Source organism: Puntigrus tetrazona, unplaced genomic scaffold (assembly GCF_018831695.1).
Source record: "Puntigrus tetrazona isolate hp1 unplaced genomic scaffold, ASM1883169v1 S000000001, whole genome shotgun sequence".
Lineage (NCBI taxonomy): Eukaryota > Metazoa > Chordata > Actinopteri > Cypriniformes > Cyprinidae > Puntigrus > Puntigrus tetrazona.
This window is the reverse complement of record NW_025047681.1, coordinates 41,202-66,620: the sequence shown is the minus strand read 5'-3', so window position 1 is coordinate 66,620 and position 25,419 is coordinate 41,202. Positions and strand designations below refer to the sequence as shown.

Sequence of the window (25,419 nt, the reverse complement as noted above, 5' to 3'; positions counted from 1 at the left end):
AAATATTCAAATATACATTATCTGGCAAAAACAAAAAAAAAAAACCTAAAAGCAACTTCAGGTACCTGACAACAAATCACTTACAAGTCTGTGACAGACTGTGTTCTTTCTGGAGAGTCCAATAATACAATCCGACCATCAGTGTCTATAAGAACACAACCCATAAAATTCTCAATATTATCAAAGAAAATAATACATGAAGAGTAACATGTCAGTCTAAAATCACAGTATGCTATACATCATATGCAGTTAAATAAAATAAGCCTACATAAAACATTTATCTTGTTCAAAAAGCCTTTAAGTGACAGAGATAGTCAATTATTAGGACAAAAAATGAAAACAAATCATAGAGGTAAACTCACATTTCATCACTTGTAGTGCATGCTGTGTGTGATGAACTGCCCCTGGATGCTCTTTATTAAGAGACAGAGCCAGCTCCTCAGACAGGGCCTTCAGTCTTCTTTCTATTAGCTACATGACTGAATGAATACACTAAATCCTGTTATAATAATAGTTCAGTAACTGTGTGATCAAATATTACCTTTTTGCAGAATGTTTTTGTGTTTCATTTTGACTTGGCTTAAAGTTCTTGTGGCTCCAGAAGGATTACACCTTATTAAATAAGAAACATGCATTATTATTTTAAACTAAACAAATAAATGGCAGCAAAAGTAAATGCTTTCATAATGATATAACATTCAAAAGGATGTATAAATCATACTTCATTATTTTGCATTATAATAAAACGGGAGCCAATACCAAATTTGTAATTTAATACACACTCACGCATTTACTCTGTGGGTTATTTTTTGCCAAGACAACTCTCTTGCTTTAGCTGATGCAGCTGTATTGCTTCTTTCTAATATTATTGGTTTAAACTTCTCATAAGCGTGCATTAAAACCTCCAACTCTGTCTCTGTGAAATACGCCGCTCTCTTTTTTTCGCTTTAAGTTTCCATGGTGACTCGTGAAATCGGCGATCCATTGAAAATGTCTTTATATATGCACCGTGCACACGCACTAACTCTGGGTAACCAGTTAGAGGTTGATTAAACTAACTCTTCTCAGGTGTTTTGGAACCGACATACTCATGGTATGCCTGTTTGGGGTAAATCAACCCAGAGGTTATGATTTATCAAATGGTAAGTTAACCAAGCTTTCTGGAATACCCCCCAGGAAATTCTTGGTAAAGCAGGAGTTCGTTTTTATTTCATTTATAAGTGTCCACCTTTTCCTGTATAACGGAAATCCAGAGGCCCTGGTCGAAGGTCAATGCGTGTTCAGTCTTTTCTTTGCGTCTCGTTAAAAATCACTAATATTTATTAATCTTTTGTGTTTCCAATTGTAGTACTGACCGTATACATAATTTTATCTGACTCCAATCTTTCGTGATTTTAGTTATATTTATTAAAATGTGACTGCTGATCCCTCTAGTTGTGATTAAATTTGGATCATTAATTAACTATAATATTTCCTGGTTTTGACTTATCGTTTGTTAGGAGTCTGGGTCACTTAGAGACCTTGTTTGGCCAGAACAGACTCACGACACATCTGGGCTAGTCCAGGTCTTAGTCAGAGGCTACCCCGTAGATCGCTTGTAATATAAGTGATTACTGTGAAATTGAGACCAATTTACCAATCGCACTGAGACTTTTCAAATGAGACCAAACATGAAAGTGAAGAACAATAGGTTCATAAGACGCATGACATATAATTCCTTATTCTTAATGAACTTTAAACCAAGTCTTTTGATTCACCTCCTTACAGCATTAAGAAGTTACTCATCATCCAGTTTTTCATGTTGACTATGCATTCTGTTAGATTCTCAATTTGGTGTGTATCACCAGGCTGCGCTGAAATATAGAGCTGAGTATCATCAGCATAGCAGTGAAAGCTAACACCATGACTCCTGATAATATCTCCCAGAGGTAACATGTAAAGGTTGAAAAGTAACGGTCCTAGCACTGAGCCTTGAGGAACTCCATATTTCACTTGTGATTGATATGATACCTCCTCATTTAATGCTACAAACTGATAGTGGTCAGATAGATATGATTTAAACCATGCTAAGGCGCTTCCTCTAATGTCAACATAGTTTTTTAGTCTATCCAAGAGAATGTTGTGATCGATAGGCAAGGCAAGGCAAGTTTATTTATATAGCACATTTCATACACAATGGTAATTCAAAGTGCTTTACAAGAGAGGAAATAAAATAATTACAAGATTTAAATAACAATAAAAGAAATTAAAATAAAATAAAAACACTGATTTAAGATAAATTGAATTTAAAGCAAAAAGAGATTGATTTAAAACAGTTTAAAATAAAACAAGCAAAATGTTTGGACGCAGCACAGTGCTCATTCTGTAAATGCACAACTAAACAGATGAGTTTTGAGTCTGGATTTAAAAGTGACTAATGTTTCAGCACATCTGATCTCTTCAGGAAGCTGGTTCCAGTCAGGATAGTATTGAATGCTGCGCTAAGATCTAATAGCACTAATAACGAGATAAAACCACGATCCGATGATAGAAGCAGGTCATTAGTAACTCTAATGAGAGCAGTCTCAGTACTATGGTACGGTCTAAAACCTGATTGGAAATCCTCACAGACACCATTTTTTTTTTTAAAAAAAGGAATACAGTTGTGAGGATACTACCTTTTCTAGTATCTTTGACAGAAAAGGGAGATTAGAGATTGGTCTGTAATTCAGTCTTAGGAATCAAGATGTGGTTTCTTAATGAGAGGCTTAAATGTATTTTAAGTGTATTTTGATTCCAGATCTGAAGTTCTGGAGTCACCCTTTCATTACTCCGAGACAATAAAGTGCTCTAGAGGTTCCTGGAGGAAAAATGGGTTATTGTGAGATATGTTAAATTTCAAGTGGTCTCTGGAAGATCTGAATTGTAAAAGCCAGCATCTGTAGGAACCCAGAGATTCATTTGACCAAAACTAAATAGGACAGATAATATTATTATCATTTACTTTTTCAGAATGGTACAGAAGGTAATGACTGGCATGTAAAAACCAAAAAAATCCACAAATCAGCCGCTGGCTGGCTGGCAGGCAGGCAGGCCTGTTAAAATTACATCATAAAAGCATTTATTTTCAATAATAATGAAGGAAAAAGTTGAAAATAAAATACTGGGTAGGATTAGGGTAGGTGTAGGGAGGGCTTTATTGTCCCAGTAATGGTGTCAACCATGGCATCGATTTAATAATTTGAGTGTAAATAGCATATAATTTATTACACATTTGCAAATAGCCACTGCAATACAATATATGGTGTTGTAATTGTACAAAAAAAAAAAAATCCATTACAATTTACCATCCTGATGAAACTTGTCATAACTGTCTTGTGAAATCTGGCCCATTCTGAAGTCGAAGCTTGAAGAAAGCGGACCTTTCATATGTTTTTTAGATGAGTAAATGTGTTAACATCTCATGAAATATAAAATAAGTTATACAGGATAACGTTTAGCACTTAGAGGACTGTGTTTTAATGAAATATGACTTTTTGCAATGACTATTTTTGTTCTTTTTTTGTGTATTCTAATTCTAATCAAGGAATTTCGCAACATATTCCTGTTGTTAGGCCACTCCTGAACCATAGACAATGTCAGAGTTGTCTTACCTTGGCTAAGGAAAAGAACTGGACTGTTGCCCAGTGTTCCAAAGTCTTGTTTTCAGATGAAAGCAAGTTTTGAATTTCATTTGGAAACCAAGGTCCTAGAGTCTGGAGGAAGGGTGGAGAAGCTTGAAGTCCAGTGTTAAGCTTCCACAGTCTGTGATGATTTGGGGTCATCTGCTGGTTTTGGTTCATTGTGTTCTTTGAAAACCAATGTCACTGCTCACGTTACAAAGAAATTTTGGAGCACTTCATGCTTCCTTCTACTGACCAGCTTTTTGAAGATGCTGATTTAATTTTCCTGCAGGACTTGGCACCTGCCCACACGGCCGGTTAAATAAGCGGTTAAATACGACTCCTTCAGTATCACATGATCATTTCTTCTCTTTCCTTATTTTTCTTCTAGTTAATGTAATGGTGTATGAGACTTTGGATATTCTCTAGAATACACTGATGAGGAAATTTGATATGGACAGATTCTTGATCACTCAATTTCTTGAGTTTATGCACACTCCAGGCCCTCCATAGAACACAATGCAACATGATTATGACACATTTAATTTACTATTAATTATATAGATATGCTTGCTTCAGATGTTGTCTGGCACTAGGGTATAATTTTACAACATTGTCTTGTCCTGGGCCTCCTTCTAGTATTTTTTGGGGTCCTCGTGTTATAAAGTTCCAATCAAATGTTAAGACAGGCTGTACTATTAAACTAAAGAGCTTTAAGCTTCCTGGCTAATAGCTACATCACATTTTATTATAGTTAGCATCATCAATTTCATCTTTGCAGCTAAAACTGAGTTGCCATCTCCAAAGTAGGAGAGAAATGCATCTTTCATACCACTTACCGTAGAATGAGAGAGTTCGGTTTTATTTGAATTGACATTTCAAGCTTTTTACAAATAGGCTATCTTACCTTAAAGAGTTGGGAACTATATGCTGAGTTTTCTTCATTTTGTTTCACGCTGCAGTTTGACCAAGAGAGCAGAAAGCAGAGCCTGTTTTCAAAGTTTTGTTGATATTGTAAGGTGTACACAAATAAAAGTAACAGTAAAATGATGGCTTATTTTATTTATGCTTTTCCATTGCACAGGCACCTTGTGCGCTACACTGCGTCCTGTCCATTATCAGAATAAAATAGAGTCAACCAAATATATAGATACACTATAGAACCTAGATACAGTGGTAAATTAAAATAGCTTGAGTGAAGCACATACTTGTTGGGCAAGGCTTAAAGGGTGGAACAAAAATCTCAAAATTTAACTGAATCAAACAGAATTGATTCAGAAGTGATGTAAACTAATGCACACTATGATCATCTATGATATTTTAATGCAGAACAGAACATTTTTATTTGCAAACATGCTGCTCAATCATTTAATACAGAAATTCACAGAATCAAATTAAAAGGCATTTGTGGTTAGTAAGATACATGCATAAATTTATTGTGTGGGCATCTATTAAACATTAAGTCCAATATATTCCCATACTATTCAACTGGAGTGCACCATCTTTTTATATTAAAAGCTTTTGATATATAAGCTAATATTTACAGTATAGAATCATTGCAAAAGTCTGACCCCCTACGTGATACATCTATCGTTTGACTGCTATTTGTACCTGACTGAGTTGTTGTGATCAACCTCTTGATTTTAATGTCCCCTTTTTTACATTATTAGATCAAACATGTGCTCACGTTCCAATTCCAATTTGGCCAATTCACATTGGTCAAAACAAACAAGGAAAAATGTGTTGTGAAAAACACATTTAAAAATCACCAGAAATCACAGACATCGCAATCAAATGGGATTAGTTTGATTTTCAGTAGATTTTCCTTTGGAATATTAAAAATCACCAAGTGCATTTAGAGCTATATTCACATGGGCCTAGATCGCACAACATCCCTAGATAATATTAATCCCGAATAGGGCTTGTGAAACACAAATTTCGCTAACGACCCCCTGTAAAACAAGTCCCGTCCAAACAGGGCGATAGACCATTTTCTCCACTAAGGCTTATAGACAAATCTAGGATGTTGCATAAGTCTGCTATCATAACATTTATATGTTTAAACTCTCAAAGTCTCTGTATAAATCTCTTTCAAGCCTGGCCACTTCTATATAGTCGTTTAGTTCGTCTCTTTGTGTCTTTAATTTCCTTTAAGACATTGCAAAGATCTTTGTGCGCTTTCCTCATTTCAGCAATGGACTTAAGTAAACTCGACTTAACATTTTTTGGATCATCTACTTTTCCCTTTCTCATCTGGTGAATGTCTATGGAGTCTTTCACTATGAAGACGGTGTCAACAATGACTAGGATTCCACTCAACACTCCTGTCACCGCAGCTGTTGCTGCTGCTGCAGCTCGTCCTACTCTGGCAGTTTGAGCAGCAAACCTGCCGACATTTGCTAGCAGAAGTAGATTCATAAGTTCAATGGCACACACTGATTTTATTTTCTCTACACTGTGTGACATTTGCACATTGTCCGACGAGTCACTGACAAAATCCTTGAATTGTTGGATTACTCTAAGTACCTTTCTCACTGAATTCAGTGATTCGAGAACTGGTGTTACATCTGTAAAGCCCTGCTGTATTTTTTCAATGTTCTCACGGAGTGACTTTTGTTTGACCGTATTGGTAATGCTGGAAGCAGCACCTGTTACACCACCTGCAACTCCAACTCCAACACCAACACCCGTGACGATCAGAGAGGCTCCAAAGTGAAAGGCGCCAAAACTGCACCAACCACTGCGGTGATTCCTCCAGCTGCTCCAATCACTGAACCGGACAGAGCACCTGCTGTACATTTATGATGCACCTTCTCAAGTGAATCGGTTTTTCTCCCCACTCTTTAACTAAAGCTGTAAATTGATCGTAGTGCTCTTTGTAGGCCTCATCAAAAATCTGTAAGGACTTCATGAACCTTTTATTCAGTGCTTCTGGAATCATCTTGTGTCTGTTTACAACACCTTTTAAGAATGGTTTTGCTAAAATGTCATCAACTGAAGGTCTGGTTGTAGGGTCACAACTGAGCATGTCTTCGATTAATTCCTTTAGCTCTGAAGAATATATATTTGAGAACTGAAGGAGGTGTCCCACATCGTGGGAGGCTTTTTGAAAGCGACGTTTTTTAACATCTGACTGTGCAGGAAAATTAAGGAAAGGGAAAAAAAACAACATAAGAAAAACACTGTTAACCCTGAGAAACAAAAGATCGTGAAGTCACATGTTTTAAGTCAAACATATTTTACCTTTAACAAAATCTACTTTTATCAAGCATTAAATAAAAATAAATAAATTAAATTAAATAGATATAATGACCAAATTAATTGTTGATTTTAAAATTATAACATTTATTTTTAAATGAACGCATTTGCAATTGTCTTGTAATTTGCATTATTTAATGGAGTGCTTTTGAGAAGGAAATAAAAACTAAAACTTACCCACACATCCAACATGCAGAGATCATGGAGCACCCATCCCAGTGAATAAATTTCACTACAAAATATAATAAAATAAATTAATAAAAAGGAAATGAAATACAAAATGCACATAAATGAATTAAAGTGCACTGTTTAGAAAGCTACAATAAGAAGCCTTTAAAATGTAAAGAATTTCAATATTTCAACTTTCATACCTTTTGAAGTATACATGTTCTCATCGACTTCTGGGCTCTGATAGAGCTCTGCACCTCTAACTGAGCATTGATAAAAATGTGCTCTAAAATAGAAAAATCAATGTAAACCCAAACTGATGAAACCACTTCTAAGGGATTCTATAGATCTCTCTCTCTCTCTGGAGAGGGTTTGTATGAGTGAATGTGTGTCAGCACATTTTCTAATAGTTATATTGTTTCATTAAATAATTGTTTTATTATAATAGAATACTCTATTCTGATTGACTGAGGGTATGCATTAAAATTGTTTAATGCACAGTTTAGTTCTGAGTCAGTTTAATCTCTGTTCCATATTTATGCGCTGCTTTAATTAATACACATAAACCCACACACACACAGAGAGAGAGAGAGAGAGAGAGAGAGAGAGAGAGAGAGAGAGAGAGAGAGAGAGAGAGAGAGAATTAAAAATAAATAGTATTAATTAAAATAAGTATGATATCACTTTTTCATCTCTGTGTCAGATTTGTTCACTTCATTGTCCCAAAGAACGATGGAGAGTTGTGTCCCATTAAACGTTTCCTCCGTGGTGTGTTGTATTTTTAATTAATAAAAGGCCTGACGCTACACCCACTGTGTCTGTCGTTAGCTCCTCCCGCCACAATGCCTATAATTAGGCAGTTAGCGTCTGTGGTTCCATGTTACTTCTTAACACTGTGTGACAGAAAATATTTAAACTAATTTTAACTAAAAATGTATACTCTGATACAAGCTACAGTATGTCAATTAGCGTTGCATTGCAGTTTATTGTCTTCCACATTTCATCAGTCAAAGCGTCTCTGTCTGCACCTTATTTAGCTATAGTGATATCCAATGCATTTGTCCACATAAAGGATTTCCTGGGTCCTACTTGTGAAACGGACCTTACTGTACATGAGTGTTAAGGTTTACACTGTTCCATAATGCTCACATAGAAACAGAAAATTTTTTACTCTTATTGAAGTCATATTATTTTTCAGTACTTTCACTTGTACTCAAGCAAATTAATCCTTAAGTAGCAATACTTTTACTATCTGTGCTAAAAGAAATTACAGTTAAGTAAGTGACCTTATTGCATTTTCACTGTGGCATAAAATGTCTGTTTTGTCAATTTCTTTGGTCAGTGCCGCACTGGGTGAGAGTAGCTGCCCTGTGTTTACCAACTTGTGAAAGAGGCCAAGCACTTATTGACACTGAATGCCGAGTTAGTACTGGCTACTCAAAGACCTTTGTGTAAAAGACACATCAGCTGGATGGATGTAGCCTGTGGAATTGTACAGTACAGCTGGGACTTGATAGAAAGGTTTTAAGCTCTCGAAAAGTTTATGGGAAAGTCACATGCTAGGACTGTCTGTTGCCGTTGTCTTTTGGTGTTCAATTGTGTCGAATTAAGTAATTTTCTTCCTGTTTGCTCTATGTCAAATCGTCTGGTCTCATCTATGCATACGTGTGGTTTTGTTTGTCTTCAGTGATGTCACCACTGTGGATTATTAAAGGAGACGAGCTAGGGTAAGCGTGTCCATGTAACACTGATACTAGCCGACGAGGAAGTGACTGAGGTGAGTATAAGTAGTGTGAACATGATTGCTGGTACAGGTGGTGGTGATTAGTATTCGGGGGATGGTTCACGGATATAATGAGTCTCTGATTAATCGGGTGGTGACGTGTCATGGTGACCGGGACTGAGGGAACGTGCCACTTATGAACTTATAATAATTGTAATAATTAGATTTTGAAGTTTGAATTTTGAACTTTGATATTTAAATATTTTTAAATAAATTATTAATATTAATATTTATTATAAACAAAATGAAACTATATTTTTCAAGTAATTTAGTCCAGTAAGTGCAGAATTTTAATGTCCAAGGATGTGAATTCATGTTTATGACTGCTAGTTTTTTGTGTTTATTTTACCTTTTCTGCACTTTTGAGTATCCAAAATCCCCTAGATTGATGTACCCATCTTCAGTCAGAAAAATATTCTACAATGACAACAGAAATCTCATCAATTGTACACATTTGAATTGATGTGAAATTTCCTAATGGATTTTATTAGTGTCTACCTGAGGACTGATATCTCTGTGAAAAATATTCCTCCTCTCATCATGAATATACTGCAGTGCCAGACAAATCTGAACGAACCAGTCAAGAATCTGTACACAGAAGATACACATGGAGAAAGAAGAAATCATCACTTCATACTCTTTAAAAATGAAGTAAGGTCCTATGGGGGTTAGTCTATATGAGTGAATTCCACAAGGCACTGGAAGGGGCTGCAGTCACATCAGAAGCGACCAACTGAAAGGGAACATCTTGGTTACTTTGTGTAACTCTCATTCTCTAAAAAAGGGAATGAAGACATCATGGCCCAATGCTACAGTCCACAAACTACCCACTGCCTGGGAGACGGCGGAAGTTTTAATGAATCAGGTCCAATGCATTTCTGGACTACACACCTGGCCAATGTGTCTGGCTATCCTCCTATCCCGGCTATCTGTGCCTCCGCCTTCCGTGCAAGAAATTAAATCCAAGGTATGTGGGTCCATTTAAAATTGTCAGACAAATAACCCCAGTTTCATATCGTTTAGCACTGCCACCTAATTCTCTCATTTCTTCTATCTTCCAAGTGCTGTTGCTCAAACACGCTGATCATCCGAGAGGAGAGAGAGACTAGGACGAGGCGGCAAAGAGCGGAAGCCCTCCCCTGATCATCAACGGTGAGGAAGCCTACTGAGTAAAAGAGATACTCAATTCACGATGCCGAGAGTGGATCCTTCACTACCTTATGGACTGTGGAGGTTGTGGGCCAGAGGAACGTCAATGACCTTCGTAGAACTGTTCCTCGTCTCAGGAGGGGCTCTGTCATCTGTTGCGCCTCTGTGACTCTCTCCGATGGCCACTGGAGGGAACGCTCTCCTGAGTGTTAATAGTCTCGAACTTCATTTCCCGTCATGCTCCATACCTAGGACTGTTTACTGCCCAGGTGTATATATAAGCTGTACTCTGACACACATGCATTGCAAAGTCTTATCCTTGCACTGGCTGGTAATTCTGAGCGTTCTTTTCCACTAATTCCCTGTGTTTGATCTTGGACTCTTTATTGTCTCTCTGATTGTTTGCTACCTGCCTTCTGACCCCTTGCCTGCGTACCTCACCCTAGATCACAGCTGCCTGCCTCAACCATTGCTTGACCCTGTTCACAATTCTGCCATTGCCTCTGATATCCCTATCGCTGTTGTCGATCTCCTGCCTGTCAGACTATTCTAATTACAGAGCTACCAAATGGATCCGACCGTCTCTGACTCTTTATTACAAGCTGCTGTGTAAGCTTCTCTATTAATATGCTTGTAGGTTAGGAATTATTATTCAAAACTTACCTCAGTGTTATCGCTTATATTATTTTGCTATAATCTCATTAACATGTAAATGCTACATTCTTACCTGTATTGATGGGCACTAAAACTTTCTAATACTAACTTATTTTTATGATTTCTGTATTTCTGGAACCTGCCTGGCTACCTGTATGAAAATATCCTGCTCCACCACTGAACCCACAAATAGCAGTACAAATGAATACTGGGTTGTAAACAAGACAATAATAATTTTGTTTATTTTACTAACAAAGGACATGCTTTTTAAATGTTTAACAGTGGTCCAAATACCAGTTATCTGACTACCGCGAACCTTAGTAAATCACCTTGCACCTTCCATATTTTTTTTGTTTGAAAGTAAAAAAAAACATTCAAATACATTATCATCCCCAAAATATTTTTTCTTCGCTAATTTTTCAATTTAATTCCTAAAAGTAAATTTAATGGCAAAATTTGAATGAATGTACATTTCTTTGGAGTATGTATGAAACTCACCTCTTGTTCTTCAAAAACAACAGCTCTCTCTTTCTGTAATTTCATCCTTTCATTAAGATTTCCACCTGCACAATACTCCATCACAATATAAAAGAGTTCAGCTTCTTTATCTAAATAAGGGAATATTCAGTTAAACATTTATTATTAATAATAAATCTATTTTTAATGTAATAGCGCCATTTCACAAGAAACAACTACACATCTTTTTGTTTTGTTCATTTTGTTGTCTCTCAATCTCTAAACAATATGTGTTGATTTTTTTTAATTTGTTTAATTTTATGAAATAAATAAATACTTCAACTTTGTAATGCAGGAAAATTACTTTTCTTTCTTCTAAAATTTAAAGGAACACACCTTCAAAAGAATCCACATAAGAAACAATATATCCGAAGTTTATTTTCTTCAAGATATTGATTTCCTGTTGCACTCTGTCCAGCTCCTTCCTCTTAGGGAACATTAGAAAAATAACCTACATTTAATAAAAACTAAAAAAATATCAACTTTTATGGCTTTTTAACAGCAAAAAAAAGATGATTAATATGGTCAAGGATTAATAAAATGCTTAATTGTACTTACATCTCTTGAATTCATCTGTTTGACCACATAGCGATCTCCATCTGTGTCAGTAATCAGAAACACTTTTCCTGAAATCCCTTGTCCAAGTTCTTTCTGCTTGGTGTATCCATGTTTTTTTAACACTCCTGTCATCAATATTAGTCAAAATAAACCATTACCAAGTTAAACTGCATTGTTTATTTACCTTCTGTGGGCACTTGTAAATGGCTTCTCATGTTTTTGATTTTATAAAAAAATATATATTTAGCAAAGAGTAGATTCGTAACACAAAGAAATATTCTCATTTATAAATAAATACAAATAATAATAAAAATAATATTAATAACTTGCCCATTGCCTGTGATAACGTTACTACGAGAGGATTACTGTTCCATCTTTGTGGCATCAATGTCAAGAGCAATAATATTGCAGTTACCAAAGACATTTACAATTACCCACAGAAGGTAAATGAAACAATGTAGTTTAATTTGTTTCACAGTGCTTGCACAAATGTATGCATGGTTTTATGTACACAAGAAAAAATGCAATGTGACACGTAAAAAGGCAGTACTAAATCATGATAATCAGTAATTATGTCTCCACTGGATGCAACACCTTGTAAAAGCATTTACAAAGGAGATTTAAAGGCTCTTTATTGATTTTTATTTTTCAAATGGAAAAGGTAAACTAACAAAACACGGAAGAATACAGAACACAAAAATGTTTTTTCAAGATGCAGAAAAATAATTGTACACTTCATAAATAAAAGAAACAAAGCTCTGAAATTTAATAGAAAAAAAACAAGTTCTATATCCCTCTATGTTTTTTTTTCTTTTTCTTTAGAACATAACAGCATTTAAATCTCATTTGTAATAGATATTTATACAAGTGACACGCAGTCCCTTACCTCACCAGCCCAACCAGCCTCATTCACCAAATCACAATCACCATCACCTTTCGCCACTTACCTTCTTCCTTCAAATACTCACACTGTTTAATCTCTCATTGGCTGGTTTCAAGGTTACCTACTTAACACTGGTCTCATCTGCCTGCCTGTCGATCTCCCTGCATACCTATAGGAACAATATCTAATAGGATTGTTGCTTTCGAGTTTGAGGACTCTCTCCCTCTTGAATGCTGTTTAATATAATCTGTGAATAAACTCACCTGCCCATTGAATCCTTGTTTCTGCCTTGTAGACCAGTACAGTTATGAGCAATACGGATCCTCAACCCAACCTTTTGAGGACTTTGTCCATGTGCTGCGAGCCGCTATGCCATAAGCTAATCAACCAGCTGCCAATCCCATGGCTAGACCCACTACTCCGGCAAGGCAGCAACGTGCAGCAGTTTTGGAAATGCAGGCCATTCTATTTCCATCCAAACTCTCCAAAATCGCCTTTATTATCTCTCTGTCATCTGTGAGAGCCCTGCAATGGGCTGAAGCCCTTTAGAATGCTAACAGTCTGCAAGTCAGTTTATTCGACAGCTTCGTGGAACAGTTCCAGATGGTGTTCAATCAATCCAACACTCAATTTACCGTCCAGGATGAGCTCCTCCAGCTGAGATAAACGGATTCCCCTATCCACAATTATATTTTCCGCTTCTGTACTCTCACCACGAGTAGCGGTTGGAATGATACGACTCTTCTTGACTTGACTTCACAAATCCACCAACAAATGTCCATCTACGAGGAAACAGTGGTTCTGGAGAATTTTCTGCGTAAAGCAGCCAGGATTTCGCAGCACCTAACAGCATGCCAGGCTAATCCTGTCTGTCCTGCTCCATCTCCAGCACTGACCACTCCCAAACCCATGATCACTGACCACTGCCACCAAACTAGCTCTTCTAATCCATAACAATCATTAATTCCCAGTCAAAGTGTTGGTGGATTCTGGAGATTCAGAAAATTTAATCTCTTCTCGCAGTCTGGCCAGTTTCAACATTCCTTCCTCCAAAGGAATAACCTCAGTTATCAAATCATCAACATCCAGGGAAACCTGCTGGGCAGAGGACTAGTGCACCATCACACACCAGAGGTGGAGTTGCAGTTCGGATGTCTTTACCGGGACATAATATCCTTTCTTATCTTGGAAGATTTCATGGTAGATATTGTCTTTGGCAGTCCCTGGCTAAACCAACATTCATCTAACAATGACTGGCAGTCTGGCGAGGTCCTAAAATAAGGGTTTCCTGTTGGAAAACATGCTTGAGTCAGGTTCCCATTCCTAGATCCAACCTGTCCAAATTATCTGTCTGGTCCACCTCTGTTGAGAGTCCTGTAACCAAGAAGATTATGTTGATCCCACCTGAATATGAGTCCTTTGCCGATGTAATCAGCAAAAAGGCTGCAACTGTCCTGCCACAGCAGGGGTCAAGTTTAGCCCCTGTCCCTTCCAGAGAGAGCGGTGATGGAATAATATATAAAGGGAGGCACTGGAACAGGATTTCTTCCGGCCATGAACATCACTAGCTGCATCAAGCTTCTTTATGATCAAGATGGATGGCGGTCTCCGACCTTGTATCGACTACCGAGCCTTCAATAAACAGACTGTTCACCTACCCACTTCCACTAGTACCAGCGGTGTTGGAGGAATTACAGCAAGCTTGAGTATTCAGCAAACTGATCTCAGGAGTGCATATAATCTCATGTGGATTCAATCTGGTGGTGAGTGGAAAACAGTTTTTATTACTCCTAACAAGATCTTCCGGCACCATGTTGAACCAATTCGTCTTAATCTACATAGACAACATTTTTATCTAATTATCTGACCTGAATGAACATCAACAACATGTCTGCCATGTACTCCAAAGACTCTGGGACCACCATTTACCTGAAGCGGAGAAGTGTGAATTCCATTGAACCACCATTCACTTCCTCGGTTATATCATCACATCTACCGGCATTAAGATGGACCTCAAAAAGGTGCAAGCCATCTGTAACTAGCCCAACTTCAGATATTACTAGGATTTGCAAATTTCTACCAATGATTCATATCCCACTATAGCCAAATAACAGCTACACTCACCTCCTTATTTCAGCTAAAATCAAAGACTCATTCTGTTCAGGACCTATAATTACCCTGAATTATGTGGTGGCGGTCGATGCAGTAACGTTAGCAGTCTGAGTCACTGTCCCAATATAAGGGGAGTCCGCCAGTGCTAAATCCTTGTGCTTTCTTTTTTTTAAAAAAAACTATCTGCTGCCAAACAGAATTATATGACTTGGAAATCAAGAACTGCTGACCATCAAGCTTACGTTGGAGGAATGGCGGCACTGACTGAAGGGATTTGTGTCAAACCACGTCAGGCCCGCTGGGCCCTATTCTTCACCAGATTCCACTTTACAGACCTGGGAATAAAAATGAGAAAGCAGACGCTCTTTCACGATTACATCAACCCTGTCCCAAACCTGATGAGACTGAATCCATTTCACCTACCAGTCTTCATGTCACCCATTCAATGTGCTCTTACAGATCTGTGAGATCTGTGCCACCACTCTAACTGAACGTGTTCCGCTGGAAACTCCCGCTGACAAAACCTATTTCCCATCCGCATTCAGATTCACCCTGCTCAACTCAATCCACACCTCACCTGGATCCTGACATCATGGCCGTCACTGTCTATTCCTCGCTGACCATGGTCCCACCTTGGGATTGACTTTGCTACTGACCTTCCGCCTTCTAAGGGATATACGACCATACTAGTCATTGTGGACTGCTTCTCCAAGTCCAAATTAATTCCCTTATGAGGGTTACCCACAGCCTTCGAAATTGCAAGAACTCTTTTCCAATATGTCTTCAGAAATTTCAGTTTGCCAGAGGACATTGTGTCCGATAGAGGGTCCCAGTTCATGTCAAGAGTCTGGAGGGAATTCTTAAGTTTATTAGGAGTGTCAGTCAGCCTGTCATCGAGGTTTCACCCTCAAACCAATGGCCTGACCGAATGGAAGATAAAGGAGATCGGTCGATATCTCCGGGCCTACTGTCACCAACATCTTCCCTGGGCAGAATATGCTTAGAACTCCTTAAGACAAGAGACCATGTGACTGACTCCTTTTTAATGCATTCTAGGATATCAGCCTGCCCAGTTTCCTTGGAACAGTAAATGCTCAGAAGTCCCAGTGGTAGATTACTGGTTCCAGGAGAGCGAGAGGGTATGGGACTCACATCCATCTGCAGCAGGCAGTCCGAAGACACAAGAAGTATGTAGATAACCACCAATCTACCAATCCCGAGTACCAACGTGGAGATCGTGTCTGGTGGTCCACCCGGCATATCTGTCTCCGGCTGCCCAGTCGTGCAAGACGCATCAACAAAGTCACCTACGAAATGGATCTGCCTGCTCAGTACCACATATTACTGACCTTCCATGTATCCCTCCTTGAACCATTTACTGACCATCTTCTTCCTTCCTCCACAGAACCCGAAGTACCCCCTTCTCCACCCAAAGTCGAACCCACACAGCCGACTACAGTATATTCTCTGAATAAACTCACCTACTCATTGAATCCTCATGTTTGCCTTGTAAACCAGTTCATGACAGTATAGACAGCACACCACAGTCACAGGCACTATTCTGGATTATTCCATGAATATGTGCCATTACCAAAATGTTTATTTTCTCCAGCACAGAGTCTCAAGAGCATGTAAGCAGATTCCAGGAGACAGGCAGTTAGACCAGGAGAGCTGGACATGACTGTAGAAGGTCATCAAACATTTAGCAGGACCGTTATCTGCTCATTTCTCCAAGAAGGAACAGGATCTGTCACAGCCCTACAAAATGACTTCCAGAAGGGTGTGAATTTCTCTCACAAACAATTTGAAAAAAAACTTCATGGGGTGGCATACAGAGCTCGACTCGATTTGCCATTGAAGACCAGAATTGGCAGGTTTATCCTGTGCACATGTGACAGACATGAAAGAGTCTGGAGAAGCTGCTGTCTATAACATCATTCAGCAATTTCATCAGAATAGTTTGGCATTCACACTTTCTAAATATCATCAGATTACAATCAAATACACATAAAAATCTGACTCTTTATTGGAAAATTAAACAACTACATATATTATTCAAACTACATTTTATGAAATGAATTATCCAATTCCTAGATTTATTCTTGTTACAAAGGGTCAGAGACGTTTGGATCCATGAGCAAGCTCTTTATTGAGAATGGTCTAACATGCAGAAAGTCAACAACAGTTAACCAGGCATGTCATTGTCATGTCATTCTGTTGACATGCCAACTAATGTTGCTCAAATTCAATATGAAATTTATACTCACTGGTCAAACTAGATGGTTGATCCATGCTGTGATCAGTGGCACTGCTGTCAACACTAGCACTAGAAAGTCTGCGATTCTCAGCCATCTTTAGGAAAAGAAAGGTAATAAATCTTAATTAAGCATCTATCATATTGACAGTTTTAATATTATTAAAGACCCTTTAATGGTCAAAATAAGAGACATAAGAGATGTCAGGGTTGTAGTACTCAGGTTACCAACTAGAAATTAGAAGAAAAGCACATACTCACATTTTGGTGTAATTATTTATTAATTCTTCTCCTAGGCTACTGTTTTACTACTATATAGTATAGTAATGTAGTAATAATTTAGTACTTTGTCCTATATTATAATTTGGAATGAGAAAAAAAATACAAAACATATACAGTATATATATATATATATATATATATATATATATATATATATATATATATATATATATATATATATATATATAATACAACAAACAAACATAGTCTTGCATACTGTTTAATTTACATGAACTGCAATGTTTTATATCAGTGTTTTATAATACAAGATATATATATTTTATTTTTATATTATTAGATTATAATACATAATATTCATGAAAAATGTAAGGAACATCAATGAATATGCAGTATTATTCAGCAAAAATAAAAAAGACTATAATACATTAAAGCACCGGTACTGCAGATTTTCTTTATTCAACAACTATGCCATCTATCCAATCGATGCACACTGCTCATTCTACAACACATTCTATAATTTAAGCATGAACACTGTGTGCAGAGCACTGTCATCTGAAGATGGTCCTCAAGCGGAATTTGCCGCCTTTGTGGAGTGGACACTGACGAGTGCTACTCCAGGCCTTGTGTCCCACCCCACGACTGACAAGGGGGTGGAGCCCATAGCGAGAGCAACAGAGCTGAGGATTGCAGAGGAGCCAAAGCCTCACATGCCAGACCAGGTGCGAGAGTTGGCTACAGAGCTCGCCATGGCAAGAGTGTGGAGTGAGGGTGAGCAGACAGTGCCTCTGGGTCTGCAAGAGGTAGAAATGGATCTAATAGACAGGGAATCTGAACTGGAGGTCAGCCATGTTGACCTGGCTCATTGGCTCTCTGGCTCTCTGGCTCTGCCTCCAGTTCCTCCTCCAAAAGTAGGCCAACTCGTGGACTGTTTGTTTGTGTTTTCAACCACCATGTGCCATATATATCATAGTTTCTTGTGTTAATTGTCTCATTATGTTCAGGTGTGTGTCTTTAATTATCTTTGCTTTCTCCCTTATATAAGTTACAGTTTGTTCAGTGTCTGATCTTCTGGTATTAATGTTGATTTGTGGTTCTTACTTTTGTCTTCATTCCACACTACAAATGTGATAATAAAAAAAAAATCTAATAGAACCTTATAAATTCAAAGGCGAAAATGTCTGTCTGTTGAAGTGTTTACCCACATCCATCATATAGGCCTAATGCTAAAAATCCAGCCAGTATGTTTGTCACTCTACTGAAGAGAGGGGCAGGCTCAGTAGAGCTCATTGGCATTTAAAACAACATGGACTAGATTGGATTAATGAAAACAAAGCTGATTTTGACCATTTTTTTACTATTGAGAAATTTTAACCAATGTATGTTAATTTAAGATTTCATAGGGAATTTGAACAGAATCCATGTTGCGCTGGCTGCGCAGATACTGGAGGGAGCGCACGGGGCGCGGGCACTGGACAGAGGCTAACAGGATGGCTGAACGAGAACAGGAACTCTGGATACAGGGGAGGTGCCCAGTCTATGTCCAAATCCACATCATCCAGCTCCTCTTCCAGCAGCCCCAGGTGGATGATCAGCTCATCCTCAGCCATTGTGCAGTGGGCGGAGCTCCACTCCGCACTCTCGTAGCAGTCGGCTGTCTCCACCGTGGAGAACTCTGTTGCCGGCTCACGCACCTGGTCTGTCGCAGTCGGCTCGGGTCCGGTGGCACTCCACGGCTCTGTCGCTCTCCTCGGCGATGGTTCCATGGTCGTGCCAGACTCAGAGACTGCACCATCGGTGGGCACAGACTTGGGTTCCGCGACGCGGGGAGATGATGGGCTGGGTTCTGGATCTGGAGTGGGGATGGATTTGCAGGACACCAGCACCCACTCGATGTATGCGGCGGTGCTCTCTCGAGGGCCGTCCCCTGACAGCTTCACTCGTGGGGAGTTGTCGAGTCCTCGGAAATAAAGTGAGCAGAGGAAGCTGTCCAGGTAGTGCGAGTCATTCGGGAGGGCGAGGAAGTCCATCGTATAACCCTCATGAGGATGAGGAAGTTGGGGTCGTCATGAAGGGAATCCATGACAAAAAAACAAAAAAGGGGAAAATACGCCGCTATTTACTTTTGGGGTCCGAGCGTACTGTCACGTTTACGGCTTCGCGAGACTGAGCACACGGCACGTAAAATGGACTTAAACAGATTTAATCCAGATGGGCAAAATAAATGTATAAAGGCAGGCAGAACAGGCAGACTGGACAAAAAACCACGTAAGGACATTGAATGGACATTGGGTAGAGACATTGACGTTCGGACCAACGGAATACAAACACACAGGACTTAAATACACAAGGTAATTAACTTAATTAACAAGACATGGCTGAAGACAATAGTACAATTAACATGAAGGGAAGGCAGGGCACAGAGAGCACATGGCACGAGACAAAAACAATAAAGAGTCCAGAGACGTGACACTAGGGCTGTAACTATTGAATATTTTAGTAATCAAGTATTGTACTGAAAATTCCACCAATTAATCCAGTAATTGGATAAAAAAAAAAACATTTTATTTTTTAAAAAGTAATCCTAAATATGCAAGAGAAAAAAGGCAGGTTTCTTAAAAATTATTTTTCTTTTTAGAAAAATAAAATGTTTTATTGCTGAAATTATGTATATAATAAACTGCCCAGTTTATGAATGCTGTGCATTCTGCATACCATTTCATGTCCAAACATGCCCATAGGCCTTTCTTTAAAAAAAGTAGTGGCCCCAAAGATGTCTAAAAAAATGTAATACAACTTGACAACAAGCACCAGTCTCCTTCTATTTTCAAATTCAGATGTGTTAATATTTTTAGTCAAAAGTATAATGCTAAATAAATAATAAATTAATAGTCCAAAGACCTAATGATAAGTCAGTGTTAAATTATATTATGCTCTCTGCCATTGCTTCCTTGCAAACCCTCCTCTCTTCTGACTCCTTTTGTTTTTCCCCACTGCTCCTGCCATGTTCTCTCTCTCTCTGGATATCTTTGCTCTTCTATAAGTGCATGCGCATGTATGCATTTTTCCACATAAATTCAAATGTTAAAATAGTGGAGGGTTTTGAAGTACTACAGGTTATTGGGTTTAGAATGGCCAGATGTATAATTGAGATGGAAAAAAGGTTTCCTAATGTGTCCAGAACTTCTTGTACATACTTTTAGTTTATTTAATGTGAATGTGAAAACTTAAAAACATATTAGGTGTATAATTTTCATTGGATACACCACACCTTGCAATGAAACTATATAATGTATGGATATAAACTTAAAAGAAGTTTATGAGCAGACATTTTGGTTCTTGTTCATAACCCATACAAGGACTTATCGAAAAATAAAGATTCTATTAATTAAAACTGTGTATTAAACAGAGTCCAATCAGTTAGAAAATATATAGCACACCAAGTTAGAACAAGTTTTATGTTTTATGTTTATCCTGTAATAAAGTGTCAATAAAAATGCACAAATTGAAAATACACCTAATGGAAATGCATCAATTACCCAAAAACTCCCAAATGTTGCAAATAAAAGTAATACGATCATTCCTTAATGTGTTTTAATCTGCCAGAAATACTTAATCTAAGAATATAAGGTCTTTTTCTGCCATTAATGATTGGACAGTTGCCTCCGTAAAGATGCATGCATATGCCTCATTTGTATAACTATATCTAAAATCCATCAAATCTAGCCAAAATCCATTGTCATGACTTATCCCAAGAGGAAAAGGTTACGTTTACGGTTCTGTTTAATGGAAATGCAGAATTTTTTTTTTATTTCACCTTTTTTTTTTTTTAAGATTTATCAAATAATGCCAAAGTTTTGCACAAATCTGTAATGGACACAGAAATGTAAATGAAACTTACCTGTAATGTATAAGTGCTGCCAAACTTAACCTCAGCGATAACGTCAGCGCTGTTTCGCCTGACAAGACATGAGACATTAAGTCCAGTGTGAGGTGCAACGGTAGTGTCATTTATAACCTGGATTCGAAGACTAAGAATGTGCATTATTGTTTTTCCTAAACATTAAAAAAAAAAAACATATTCTTGTAATAATATAAAACAACCACTAAAGTTAATTTCATACATTTCAAGATAGATTTCTTAATTTCTTAAAGTTTTCTCAAAAAAATACAGCTCTGTTTATTTTTGTGCATCCTTTAAAAAATGTGCATTACAAACTAACTCGGCATTTGAATATAGTGCAAATTAAATGAAAATAAATAAATACATATCCCTTCTCCCTGTCACGTCTGCGCTTTCGCGAGGCTAAGCACAAGCGACTTGAAATAAGCTTAAACGGATTTAATCCAAAACGGGCAAAAATAAAGATACAAAGCAGGCAGAACAGACAGAGCCCAGCCATGTTGGTCCACGGTGGAGCCGACGGAGGGAGGAGCCATGGAGGAGGAGCGGCCATCGACTCCATGGGGCCAGCCGACGGCGGCGGAGTAGGTGGCGGAGGAGACTGAAGCGGAGGCGGAGAGCTGAAGAGCCAAGGTGACATTGAGGCGCTGGAGGTCCTAGGCGACGCCGCAGGCTTCGGCGACTGACACGGAGACGGGGGACGGGAAGGACGCTGTGGAGCCAGAGCGACGGAGAGCTGAGGTGAAGCCGGAGGGAAGGAGGAGCCTGACTGAGCCGGTGGGATGGAGGGACAAGGCGAAGCCGGAGGAGAGGAATCCCGAGGCGACGGATGGTCGACGACAGACCAAGGCGGAGCCAGAGGGACGGTGGAGCCTGGTGGAGCTGGTGGACTGACGGACCACGGTGGAGAGGAGGGAGCTAGGAGCCCAGGGGGAGCCTACGGGTCCACGAGCCGAGGAGGAGTACGGGGCTCGGAGGCGGGGCGGTGAGGCGAGGGATCCTCCACCCTCGACGTCGATGGAGACCGGCAGACCCGTGGCGAGCTCCAGTTGGTGAACTGAGGATGAGCGTAGGGGCTGCTGGGATCCATCGACGTGGTATGACCAGAGTGGAGGGTGGGAAAACTGGAGCGCACTCAGGCGCGGGCACTGACGGAGCGCCCGTGGCGCGGGCAATGGAGGGAGCGCACATGGCGCGGGCAAAGGAACGGGACGGAGCGCACGTGGCGCGGGCACTGGAACAGGACGGAGTGCACGGGGAACAGTCTCTTGGGTGCGCCCTTGAGGCAGGCATACAGGATGGCTGGGCGGAACCAGCGGGCTAACGGGACGGCTGGGCGGAACCCAGCGACTTGCGGGACGCCTGGGCGGAACCAGCGGGCTTGCAGGACGGCTGAACGGGAACAGGAACTCAGGATACAGGGGAGGTGCCCAGTCTAAGTCCAAGTCCACATCGTCCAGCTCCTCTTGTAGATCCAACAGCCCCAGGTGGATGATCAGCTCATCCTCAGCCGATGTGCAGTGGGCGGAGCTCCACTCCACGCTCTTGCTATCAACGGCTGTCTCCACCGCGGCGAGCTCTGTTGCCGGCTCACGCACCTGGTCTGTCACAGTCGGCTCGGGTCCGGTGGCGCTCCACGGCCCTGACGCTCTCCTCAGCGATGGTTCCGTGGTCGTCCCAGACTCAGCGACTGTGTCATCGGTGGGCACTGACTTGAACTCTGCGACGCGGGGAGATGATGGGCTGGGTTCTGGATCTGGAGTGGGGCTGGTGTCATTGTCCTCCAGCGCAACCGTCATTGGCGAATTGCAGGACACCAGCACCCACTCGATGTAAGTGGCGATGCTCTCTCGAGGGCCGTGGGGAGTAGTCGAGTCCTCGGTAATAAAGCGAGCAGAGGAAGCTGTCCGGGTAGTGTGAGTCGTTCGCGAGGGCGAGGAAGTCCATTGTGTAACCCTCGAGAGAGCGATGAGGAAGTTGGGGTCGTCGTAAGGGGAATCCATGGCAAAACAAAAAACAAAAGAGGGAAAATACGCCGCTATTTACTTTTGTGGTCCGAACGTACTGTCACGTTTGCGCTTTCGCGAGACTAAGCACAAGCGACTCAAAATAAGCTTAAACGGATTTAATCCAAAACGGGCAAAAATAAACATACAAAGGGCAGGCAGAACAGACAGGCAGGCAAAAACCAGGTAGCGACATCGACGTTCGGACAAACTGAATACAAACACACAGGACTTAAATACACAAGGTAATTAAATTAACACGACACAGCTGGAAGACAATTAACTAGAACTGAACATGAAGGGAAGGTAGGGCACAGGGAGCACATGGCACGAGAAAAAAAACAATAAACAGAGTCCAGAGATGTGACACTCCCTAAGCATACACACTAGCAAATCACACACACTGTCATCTAGTACCAGGACTGGCAAATACTCATCAGCCATTTTGTTTCATGGAAACATGGTTCCATCACAGCAAGATGTATGTCTGTTTAATATCCCTGCTGAAGTGTCAAGCATCAACCACCATGAATCCCCAGCTGGTCCAGGCTGGTTTTTTAATGAGATCATGTCTGCATTGCTTTCAATCTGCCCTGCAGGTGTCACTCTCCTTAGGCTCTTTGTGTCATGTTCCCTCTCTGCTCTCTCTTAAAAGTCTTTCTGCTCTCCAGATGGCACCAGTGCCCTATACCATTTTCAATATCCTGCTCATCAGCTCTTGAGCCTATTCTGTGTATCCAGTTGACAGTCCTCAAGTTAACTTTATAGGTATAAGTATAACTTTATAGAAATTAGCATATTAATTATATTACAGTAAGCAGGCTTTTTTTTCATGAATGTGTTTCTAATATAAATGCTGAAAATGTATTAAAATATAAACATTTTGCTAAATAAATTCCTTAAAGAGCAACACTCTTGCGTAAATGAGACCGTAGATCCTTAAAAACAATAGCAATAAATTGAAATGGCCCATTACAGATAATATATTCACCGTATTCTGTGTTGTCTAGGTATGAAGACTCAAATACGTAAGCAGTCTTGCTTAGAAAGAATCAAGAAGCTGCTTTCAAGTATAGTTTAAGTTATGAGAGAATAAATGTTTGATGAAAAAAATCGGTTAAAATGTTGTAATAAGCATTTCCAAACAAGCATTCAGTTTTTAAATGGGAGCTCTCCCATGCAGTAAAGTTATTAAAATACAACATTTTACCAAATATATTAATTGAATAGCACATATCTTATGTAAATGAGACAATAGATTAACAACCATAAAACAATACACTGAAATGGCTCATTCAAAATAATGTACTCACCGTATACTGTCCTGTACAGGTATGAAGAGTCAAACGTGTAAGCAGTCTAAATTATACAATTTTACTTTCACTCTTAAACTGAAGCGACTTCCTGCATATTCCATCTGGCACATTCAATTTTATTCTGGCTTTGGCTTTGGTATAGACCTTTTTTTGTACCAAGGCTACTGTAATTATCTTATTATAGAATATTTGTCCTATCATAAAAGTAATTAGTTATAGTTACTAGTTACTTCTCACAAATAGAAGAGTTACATCATTCTAAAAGTCACTAAGGTAAACATTTTATTTTAAGATGTCCATAACCTTGTAAGTACTTAGTAGTAGCCGTTGCAACTTACATAAAACAAAATGTACGGCCAGGCTCATCCACCAGCCAATCACTGAGATCACCATCACGATTATGAGTTCTGAGCACTTGCAATCAGACCTACTCAGTGAAACCTCTCTCAAGATAATCACCTGTTTCACACCAGTCTTCACATACTCCAGAGATCTCCTCCGCAAACAATAAACATTTTTACTTACCTTCTGTCTTGAGTCCATTCTGTTACACCATGTAACTAAGTTATGGAACAGTTTGTACTTACAGTGTGTAATTACGTCGATGAAATAGGCTGTTACACATTAGTTATAGACCGAGTTTTGTTAAACAGACACCCTGATCCTGATCTGCTGTTCATATTTGAGGTGGATGCGTCTAATATCGGTCTTGGAGTTGTTCTGTCACAAAGCCAAGGTAACCTTGCAAGGATGTTCCCATTGCTTTCTTGCTCGAGGAATGGAGACACTGGCTGGAGGGCCCAACACCCATTTACTGTACTAACCAAGCACCACAATCTAGAGTATTGGAAATCTGCCCATAGACTGAATCTCCAACAGGCCAGGTGGTCTTTGTCCCGGATCATCTTCACAGTCACATATTGCTGTCTACAACAGAGAGCACCTCTGCCACACCTTCTTCAGGCCGTCATTTGTCA

The 25,419-nt window shown here is 39.5% G+C and overlaps 1 protein-coding gene across 1 annotated transcript; it reads right to left on the bottom strand.

Annotated features, from left to right (window-relative positions):
- Window positions 1-4,944: 4,944 nt before the first annotated feature.
- On the bottom strand, window positions 4,945-25,190 carry LOC122331690 (probable serine/threonine-protein kinase DDB_G0280717). The gene is given in 14 exon segments (XM_043229190.1): window positions 4,945-5,773; window positions 5,775-6,355; window positions 6,358-6,471; window positions 6,474-6,774; window positions 7,077-7,133; window positions 7,272-7,353; window positions 9,200-9,267; window positions 9,349-9,438; window positions 11,152-11,261; window positions 11,506-11,596; window positions 11,728-11,852; window positions 16,990-17,074; window positions 21,118-21,175; window positions 25,030-25,190. Coding segments are annotated over 14 exon segments (1,881 nt in total). The 5' UTR covers window positions 25,068-25,190; the 3' UTR covers window positions 4,945-5,692.
- Between the last annotated feature and the right edge of the window lie 229 nt (window positions 25,191-25,419).